This window comes from Pteropus alecto, unplaced genomic scaffold, assembly GCF_000325575.1.
Source record: "Pteropus alecto unplaced genomic scaffold, ASM32557v1 scaffold142, whole genome shotgun sequence".
NCBI lineage: Eukaryota > Metazoa > Chordata > Mammalia > Chiroptera > Pteropodidae > Pteropus > Pteropus alecto.
In genome coordinates this window covers 940721-951212 of record NW_006433374.1, presented here as the reverse complement: position 1 = coordinate 951212, position 10492 = coordinate 940721, and the positions used below count along the sequence as shown (strand labels likewise).

The window sequence follows — 10492 nt, the reverse complement described above, 5'->3', positions numbered from 1 at the left end:
GCCGCACGTGGGGACGCCGCGGCCAGCTGCTGGTGACACTGGCACCCGCCGCTGGCACACGCACTGACCTGTTCACTACGCCGCGCTACGCACTTCGTTTCCAAACAAACGGCACCAACTCCGAAGTTGCTGGAAAGTATGGTGTTCCCCACGACTTCCTCTCATGCTCTGGATATTCAGTTGTTCGTTGAATAGATTTTGATGATTCAAAAAACAGTTTTAAATCAAGAGCCCCACCTTTCCACTCTGCTACCCCGCATTTCCGTGAAGCTTCGTCAGCAGCTCTGAAAGTCCCTTCCCTGTACCCCGGGGGTCCCCAGCGCCCAGGCTGCAGACTAGGACCGTCCCTGGCCTGTCCGGAGCCAGGCCGCACAGCAGCAGGTGAGCGGCGGGCAGGGGAGCGAAGCTTCGTCCGTGTCCGCAGCCGCTGCCCCGCGCCGGTGTCACCGCCTCAGCTCCGCCTCACGTCGTCGGGCGTTAGAGTCTCGTGGGAGCCCCGGCCGCTGCTGCCGGACAGGCTGGGGACCGCTGCTGCGCCGGACGGGGACCGCGTGCGTCTGTCCGCACGCGGCCCGCAGAGCGGAAGCGCCCTTCCTGGCTGCCTCGCTTTGCGCAGGAGCAAAGCCGGTGGCGACGACGATGCCAGGAGCGCAGTGTCGCTGTCGCTCCCACCAGGCCGTCTCAACCCTCTCTCTCTTCCTCACCCCGCAGTGCCTTGTCTTTGAAGACGCTCCCAACGGGGTGGAGGCGGCCCTCGCAGCCGGGATGCAGGTGGTCATGGTGCCCGATGCACACCTGCGCCGAGACCTGACGGCCAAGGCCACCGTGGTGCTGGAGTCCCTGCAGGACTTCCGGCCCGAGCTCTTCGGGCTGCCGCCCTACGAGTGAGCGGCGGCCACGCTGCTCCGCCTGCCCCGCACCCGCGTGTCACCATCGCCACGTCGCCCTCGTCCCAGCCTCACCCCTGTGCGCTGGCTCCAAAACGATGATAGGCTGTAGCCCCACGGTCGAGAGGAAACAAGGTAGAGACAGCGGGCAGGGTGCACTGAGCACAGCTGTCCCTTGCACAGTTAGAGTTGCCTACTGTATTAGTCTTAGCATAGTCAGAGTCACACACAGTGAGCACACGTGCACACACATCCATGCTTATGTGTGAACACGCACGCAGATATGTACGCGTGTGTATACATACGTGCATAGATATGTAAAATACAAGGAAAAATGAAATTACGTTTGTGTTCATTTCTTTTTAGTTTTTCTAAACCCTGACTAGAACATGTAAAAAATGCACACATATATTTATATGCTTTAGTCCGTGTGTGTGTGTGTACGTATACATATTTATAATTTATGTTCATTGTAAATATTTACAGTGTACATAAACACTGCAGAAATTGATACTCTTTTTTGCCTTCGAAATACCTCTCGACCATATCACCGGTGGTATTTTTAGTATGAACATAATTTTAGCCTGTATCTCATACCTAGGCACATACCCACATTCAAAAATGGTTTATAGCTCAAAAATTTATCCTCTCTCCTCTGAGAACATTTATTTTTCTAATATGTGCCTTGATGTATATGTAATTTGATTTCCGAATGTGTACTTGGTACAGCCCAGAGCCACAGCACATTTCCAGGATAATTCATCAGATGTTACACTTTGGCCATTAATCCCCTTTAATTGATTTACTCTGCCTTTTGTGAGTGACAGGCATTGAAATGGGACACATACAATCACAGGGGTGTGCCTGCTTCTGTACCCTTGCAGTTGGTCTCTGTCATTAATTGTCATTGAGCTAATTTTCAACTCTCAGTTGTAGAAAAAACATAGTAATGTATGTGATTGTCTGTTGGATGATTGCCTGTGAATGATCGCCTCTGGCTGGTGACCGATTGTACCTCAGTTCAGCAGCAAATTCATTTCACATTCTCGAAGGCCTGTGTACTTGTCTGTTCTTTGAATTCTCCTTCAACTGGCTGTAACATTTCACTGGTTAGCCCGCCAGTTAATTTACTTGAATAAAATTTTTGACAGCTGTTCACATTATATTTGTATGAGAGTATGATTTCATCTTTTTTGAAAAGACATTTCCTCTAACAAATGTAAAACATAAATGTGACTAATTTACCTTTTTTTTTTTTTTTAACCCAAACAGTATTCACATTGTAAAATGCCATTTCTTTATTTTTAGGGAAGCTCGGTCCCTTCGCGAATAGCGATGAAAGCTCTTGATTAAGTGGTCACTTGTTTGATTTGGTACCTCATTCTTCCAAAATATTTATCTTGATGTTTTCTAATCCTTCAGTGATTTTGCATGAATAAAGCAAAGAAGGTTAACATCTCTCTAAAGTAACGTTGATGTAGATCAGGGTAAGGTTCCCTGGGTTAAATTTGACCTCAAGGGCGTTTGCGTTGTTTCTGTTGTATTAACCGAGTCTGCAGCCAAACTCATGTTTCTGTCCAAAGGAAAAATGCTGATGCCTGTCCAGAGCACGCACGTTCGTTCTTAGTCCGCGTCAGCCTGATTCGCTTCAGTACGTCTCTCTGTTGAGTCACCACCGACATCTCAGAGGCATAACACGGAACTCGTACACCGGAAGGACTCGCGCCAGGATGGTTTACGGACGCGTTGTCGTAGGGTCGTAGCTCATCGCACGTGTGTTCTGTGAGGCACAGGCCCCGATTAGTGGGTCTCAGGAATTTTGCCCTTAGTAGCCGCTAACGTTTGCTCGTGTGTCGTGTAACCTCCGGGAGGCCGTCGGGGACCGATGACAGCCCGGAAGAGGTGGCGCTGCGACTCTTCTTCATTCCGCTGAAACGGAACACATGCAGCACTCAGAACTTGCGAACTACGACTCGCGCGCGTCTTTCCCAGTGACGGGGTCCTCAGTTGGAGTCCGGCGATTTACAAAAGGGCGTGTCGTGAGGACACGTGCCTGTGTCACACCGGAGACAGCTGCCGTGTGACCGACCGGCTCTTCGTACCGTTTCGAACGCAGCTGTCACTTCGTCGCTCAGTCCGGCGTGCCGAACCTGACGATTGCGACCTTTAAAAACAGATTTGCACGTGACAGGCAGTTTTAGAACGAAAAATAACGAGTCTCGGCCTGTTCGTACTAACTGCTCTGCGTCACGTTGTCCTCCCTCTGGTCCTCCACCGGCTGAAGTCAAAAGCACCTTCTGACCCGAGCCCGTCGCCGGCACTGCCAGGATTAATGCCATCCTTCTCTTCCGTGCGGAGAAAATGCCGCCTTGGAAAGCAAGGGACTTCCAATGCGACCGAATTCGAGTCACGCCCCAGCGCTGGGGCTAAACGGTTCGCCCTTGCCCGCTCTGGGCTCCTGACCGGTGAGGCCGGGTAGTGAGTCCCATGCAGCATCGATGCGAAGAAGTGTCACACGTGGAAGGAGCACACTTAACACACAATGCGTGACTTACACAGCGGCAGCTACGATCGTTACTCCAGTTTTCGCCGATTGAAAATATTCGCTTTGCAGAAAGCACGTTTGTTGGGTGAGGAGCTCGCATTATCTTGAAAGCGCGTGTGGAGGCCTGAAAGTGTTCTGCGTCCTGGCCGTTCCGTAGACTGCGCCGTGCACGCTGCAGCACTGAGTTCGCACGAAATGCTCTCACGGGTTAACTCTTATCCGCACAGCCTCCATCCACGTTGACTTGATTGCAGAAATGTCATCTGCGCTGGGTGGCAGGCCCCGTAGGACATGCCGCTGTATCTTGGAACAGTGTACGCGACATTCAGCAGAAGGGTTGACACTGCGCTGAACCAGAGCAGCACCGAGCGAGGTGCGTCTCAGGGTGTTTTATCAGGTTACGCTTCCGTCACGCACATGCTTACGTCGCTGGCCAGAACTTTTCCGCACCCGGTGACTCTTGGCGGTGACGCCGTTGGTTGCGGTGCCTGGTCTGAGGCGTTTGGCTCTCGCGTCAGCTGACTTTTTCTGTGTGTCTGAAGAGTTCGGTAGTCACGCCTTCCCCTCCCGCTCCACGTCGTGGCGGGCAGCTGTCACCAAGTCATTTCGGAACCGCGAACCTGCCCCCTTTCCATTAGAGCTCTGTGGTAAGGTGTGGCTGCAGGTGACCGGGACTCCTGTGTCCCGCGTGGATTTCTATGACATTACATGCGAAATGAGTATTTTCACACTAAAATACCTCTGTTTACCACGGTGCAAGTAGTCTGTGTCTTTAGGGGGTGAAGATGATAGAGAGCTATTCGAGAAGCCTAATTTTTTTTATTCTCTCTACAGTCATCAGGCCTTGGGAAACGAAGTCACATACACTTGTGACATGACCTTGTGAAAGGGGTGGTGACTTCCTATGTTATGCAGAGTCACTTACAACTGTATGTTCTCTAAACCCGCTTTAGGAAAGAGATGGCGTGCCTTCCATACTCGAAGTCTTAATAAATAAGAATAAGTATTTAGCCAATATAAGGAACATCTGTTTCTCTGCAAACCTCATCAGCGCTGTGCGCTTGCCAGCATAATGGGGCAGAGTCCACTCCAAAGTCTGAAACAAGCAAACAGGGAATCTCACTGCTGGTAAAGTTTTATCATTGCTGTACACATTCCGGTCCCAAACGGCGTCATTTAACGTTTGCGTGTATGGCTCTGATGAGGACACATTCTCTCCGTTCTCTTACATCTAAGCATGTCCTCGTTTGGCCGCTCTTTCTGAAGGACGTTCTCGCTGGGTGGTGACTTCCGGTTTGACATCTCCCTCACCCTTCGAAGCTGCCGTTGCCATGGTGTCCGGCTTCATCACGCTGATGGCGCGGCAGCTGTCGGCCTCGGCACCGACGACAATCTCGTGTCCTTCCGCAGCGGCCGTGAAGCTGTGGTCCTTGGTCTTTCGCCTTCTGCGCAGTGGCCCGTGTTGCTTAGGTCTCGTTTGGACTTTGTCCACGTCCCTGAGTCTGAGGTTTGTCTCAGGTGTCCCAACACTTGTCGGCCATGACGTCTTTTCTTATTCCCAGGCTCACCCTGCCAGGTCCTGCCTCAGGAAAACAGATGCAGGTGACACTGAGCAGTCCACGTGATCCCGGAGCTGTATCCCCCGTGGTACATTTCATTCAAAATAGCTCGGTAAAAACTGAATGCGGTTATCTGTAGGTGCCATCTAATTGTTCTGAATTTAAGAAGAAATGTCCCATGACTCCATGCTCTAGAAAGCATCGGGATTCTCCATCAGGTTTCTCCCTGTGCCTCTTCATCCTCATAATAGGATTTTAGTGTCGTTTGTCCCGATACAGCATTAAAACTGCCATCGTACCCCGATAGAACGTTCTGCGCCCTCTACCTGTGGCTTTTTGAATATTAACATTATTAGACATTCTTTTCAAGCCTCCTCTCCTCATCGAATTCATTTGGATGGAAAAAAAAAAAAACGAATCTTGAAGGAACTGTTCTTTCAATTATAAGCGGTTGTAAAAACCTGTCCCATTTCTTCTATGAAACCAACCCAAAACAACCGAGAGATTAAATACCAAAGAAACGTTATTTTTGATGAAACCGGACACCCTCCGGAGCCCTGGATCACAATACGGGCGGAAAGATGGCCAGGGGCGTGGCCGATGGGGTGACGGTGCTGGGGACATCAGGAGAAGCCATCTTTTTCTGTGTAACATGGACAGAGATGGCAGCGCTGACCTATTCAGAGTGAGCAGCACTTTTAAAGGAGAAGCAGAGACTCCTTGCTTGGAAGGACAAGGTCAGGGGCCGCGGGTGGTTCGGGAAGCTCCCCACCACGTGCCTCGGGCCTGGCGTAGGATGGGGGTGCTGGGGCCCTGGGAAATAAGGAAGGAACAAACACGTTGTCCAAAGCTGGCCGCACGTGGTAAAGGAGGGCAAGCGAAGAGCTGCCACATAGGCCAGCGGCTACCAGGCTTCACCCGGGGTGACGGGGCCCAGGTGACATACCCACCGTGGAACGTTCTGGAAGTGCGTGTCCTCGGCGTGAGCCCCAACGCCTGGCTGTTGGCCTGGGAAGGCCACGCCCAGGCACAGGACGGCAGGGATGTCCCGAGTCCCAGCCCAGAAGCCGCCCGGCACCGTGCCGGTCCCTGCGCCCAGCCCCCCCGGCCTTGCTCAAGTGCCTGGTGCCGCAGACTTGTCCTCCTTCTCACGTGACAGATGATACTCCTCAAACAAGCGGTCGCCAGCCAGGGGCCTTGAAAGAGATGCTGCAAGGGGAGGACAAAGAGAAAGAGAAAAAGAGAGCAGGACGCGATTGATGAAGACGCATCCCGGGAAAATTCCAGCACAGGGCAGCCAGAAAGCTCGAGCGGAGACATGTCCGCGGAATCCGAGCAATTAAGACAGCGTTGCAGTGGAGTGAGAACCGAAGGAGGGAGATAAGGAAGAAGACGTTACGGATCATGCGCTGCATGGGAGCGAAGAGGAAGCAGACAGAGCCTCGAGTGAATGAGAGAGACGAGAATGAGCACTGAGTGAGTGAGAGAGAAAGACAGAGACAGACAGACAGACAGACACAGAGAAGAGACTCAGGCAGACGCGTTTGACCATCCATGATGGCGCCGTCCTGCCCAAATGAAAAATGAATGGAACGGGAAAAAACATCCAAACATATAATTTCAAGTACCATTCCTAAAATAAAGGCAAATTTCAATGCGCAGACAAAAATAGCACAGTGACATTCAAGGCTGTGTCTCTATACATCATTTCACAAGGAAACACTCTACTAAGTTAATGATATTTTAAATTCCTGAAAGAATTCTGTGGACACTCAGAAACGCTAGGAAGCTGAGATTTCTCTCCGTGTCAGATATGAAAAGCTAGGAGACAGCGGAACAATATCCAAAAGGTTCTCAAGGAAAGAATGTGCCCTCAGAATGTGGCCAGAACATGAAGGCAATAATGTCACTGAGAAATGGTAGCAGCAAAGGCGGCGGACAGTGAAAGTCGGAAATGCAAGATGCTACTTTCTCTTTTTGATTGAGCTGTTTACTAGATACTGTTTTTAAACTCCTACGAAACAAACGCCAGGGACTTTACTGATACAGACACGAGTGCAGTCAGGTGGCCACGAAGTGGATTCAGGTGGCCACGAGAGAACTAAGAGGAGACTGACATCGTTTCAGAGTTTTGGAAGAAAAACCCAGTAATTCGAACAACATACACCATGCCCATTCCTTTCATGAAAGTGACGGCATACGTGGTCAATGACACCAGCAAAGCGAAGTTTTACATGCTCTGTGCATTACCTCGAAATAAGAACAGTGAAGTATTTTATCCATTTTTCAGGAAACATATATCCTAGAAAGTTTCAGTAGATTCTAATACGATAAAAGCCACTCCATGTTGCTGAGACAATTTCTACTCCCAAGAGTACGGTCCAGGAATTGTTACTGACAGTCTCCAGAAAAGGTCCCCGCCTGACGTACTGATCTGCCTCTTGTGGTCCAGGACGTGAGCACGGGGACATGGAACTGTGACCACGGACTCTAGGGCACAGGCCCAAGTTCCGTAGAGAAAGAAAACACTGTGTGTGTGACGGGAGGTGAGTGTGAGCACTACACTCCGAGCGTGTGGGGTGACAGGGTGGCAGAGGCGACCTCGTGGCTTGGACGGGCACCGCTCTTTGCAGAGGCAGCGTTCGGGCGGGTCTGGTGGGATGTGAGACGTGGAGGGGCGGTGAGGACAGACCTTCTCCGGGGCCACCGTGGTGAGAGCAGGGACGTGCCGCACCGCGAGGAAGGTGGCCCGTGACAACCGGACGCTGAGTGAGGGGATGACCAGCATCGTGGGCCGCGGCCACGTTTCATGCCCCCACGAGTCCGGGCCTTGAGCGCCGCGCGAGGAAGAGGCTGGGAAGGGTTTCCGGCTGCTGACGGGCAGCGTACAGTTGTCAGGGGGGTCGCGCGAAGGAGCAGCGACCTTCCTCGTGTGGCCTCCGTCAGCGCCGCGCTGCCGTTACGGCCCCTCGCGTCCGCGTGCGGTGCTCAGCACGGCACTCACGCCGATTCCGTCACGCCGTCGTGCCGCCCAGGCCGCGGTCCACGTCTCGTCGGCCCTAGCGCTCCCCGTTCCGTGTGTCTGGACAAGCGTGTGACGACACGTGCCCACCGTCACGGTGCCACACAGAGCAGTGACAGCGCCCTCAACACCCTCCGGGCTGCGGCCGCTCAGCCCTCCCTCCCAGCCCCTGCCAACCTCCAGGCTTTTACCCTCTCCATGGTTTCGTCTTTTCCGGAATGTTCTAGTTACAACGCCTTCTCTTACTGCCTTCTTTAGCTTAGCAATATGCAGCTAAGATTCTAAGGGGTTTTTAAAATAGAAAATAAGTTCCAGGTTTAAAGACTGAGAAGAAATCAGGAATCATAGCTCTCTCCCAACTTGAAAATGAAGTCACGTGGTTTTTCGCACGCGTAACAGTCCAGCACCAGCTCCTTAAGTGACGGGCACGAGTGTGGCCAGATGTGATGCTTTACGTCAGCCTCGATTCCCACGTGCATCGTGTGCATTTTCAAACAGATATTTTTCATGCGTTCATGCAACAGTTTCCTGTGCATAAAGGCCTGGCTTGGAAGGAGCTTGCCATTATTTTTATTACAAATGCGGTTACAAAAAGCAGCTAAGAATGTATGCATAAGTTTTTATAGGAAGAAGCGGAAATACTCCATGTGCTAGTGAACACTTTACAGAATCAAAAAACGATGATGTATTGGCAGGTTTTAAGCACTGTGTTTTACGTGGACTCATATCCAACGAGTTTTTTTAATTCTCAGTACGTTTATTTATCATTTATGTGCATGGTTCTCAACTGTGAGTTCCCATTCTCTTAAGGAAGTTTATATCCCTTATTTCAGATTTTCAAGATAATAGCTAAGAAACAAAATTATCATCTTTAAGTTGACAATACTCGTGCCATAAACATAACCCACTTGAATCTATCAAGAGATCATCACATTTTGATATCGAATAACTTCCTCATCGGAGTAAGGATTTATTCCCTCATAAATTAAAGCACTCTCTATGAGAACAGAGAATGAGACCTGCTGATGTAAAAATTGAAAAACCCAGCTGGACGTGGCACGTGTCCTGGGCAGCATATTTTCAGCCCCGTGGACGTGAGCCGTTTCATTTTGTGTCTCAAAGTCTTAGGTGCAGAAATCTGATTTTGAAGATTTAAAAATGGGAAGGCGTGCTCCAATCCTGTGATGTTTACGGTTCTGCAGACGCGTGTGTCTATGTGTTTTACGGATACGTTGAAACCGTGAGAAATACCCACATGGCCGTCAGGCCCCGGTGTGAGGTACGCGTGTCTCCCCGTTCTAGGCTGAAACGGCCGTCTCTTCCCTGTGAATACCTGTCCCGTTACTGGTGATGACTGTTGAAACATCTCCAAAGAGAAATTCGAACTTTTTCTACACAAACGTGTATGCGGATGATTCCGGAAATGGTTTTTTCGTTGCTCACGGGCTGGATCTCACCACTGCTGTTGGGCGGGGCATTTCAAGGCACAGTTTCTTTACGTGTCCTGCCACGAACACTCGGTCTCAGAGCGTGTGGCTGGGCTTCGCATGTGCCTCGAAGAGCACATTTATTTTAGACAAAGTACGAATTATGAATCTTCTACGTTCAGTGCTAGATGTTTGTCTAGGAAGTCTGTGCCTATCATTTTTGTTTTTTCTAGAAGCTTCTTGTTTTAGATTTTACATTTAGGTCAAATCTCAATGTCAATTTGATTTCTTTGTAAAGAATGAGACCCTGGATGACACGTCACATTTGTCCGGCTATTCAGCTGACCCATTTCCATTTGCTGAAGACGAATGCTCTTTTCTGATTAAATTGCCCTGACAGCTGTGTTGAAAATCAGGTATTTTCTTATGAAAATAATTGGCCTTTCCAAAAAGCCAGTCCTTACCCAAGGCAGGGTTCGTAGCTGGTTGACCCGTGGTTTTAGGGCGGACGGCGGAAAGCGTTTAGAAGCTTTGAGAAAGCTCGTCCTGACTTTTGCGGGGGGAGGCGACCAACTTTCCCTGTCGGCCGCTCCTGTTTTGGGTACCACTGCCTCGGAGGCCACATGCTTGGGGTTGGGGAAGGGCTGGCACCGGCTCGGGAGGCTGGTGGGGCTGCTGGGAGGTCTAGCTGGACAGAAATACACACTTAGTGTTCTCAGGAGTTACGCGATGCGGACCCCACCGCACCGTAAGCGTGAGGACCATGGCCTCTGGGCTCTGAGAGCTGCGGGACTCCTGTGGGGCCCGGCGCACAGGTGCGGAGCCGCAGCAGAACCCCCTGCTGAGCGAGCGGTGCCTCGCGTGCCTTCCCTGCCCCCTTCCCCCAAGCCGCGTCCCCTCCTCACACAGGCCGGCACCTGATGACGTGAAGCGGTTAAGCGGACGTGTCCATCTGCTCACCGGGAAGGCTGGAGTTTTTGTAGGGAAAGCGCTAAGTCAGCTTTTCACGCTGACGGAATGTATCTATCCATTTATGCGTACCGGCCTGCGGA

The 10492-nt window shown here is 51.1% G+C and overlaps 1 protein-coding gene across 1 annotated transcript in view; it reads left to right on the top strand.

Annotated features, from left to right (window-relative positions):
• PUDP (pseudouridine 5'-phosphatase) overlaps positions 1–2050 on the top strand; it is a gene marked incomplete at its 5' end in the record, with an annotated part of 20471 nt that extends 18421 nt beyond the window's left edge. The window contains one exon of the mRNA XM_025044185.1: positions 712–2050. Coding sequence (XP_024899953.1) covers positions 712–888 — 177 coding nt within the window. The remainder of the gene's footprint in view (positions 1–711) is intronic.
• Positions 2051–10492: the final 8442 nt, after the last annotated feature.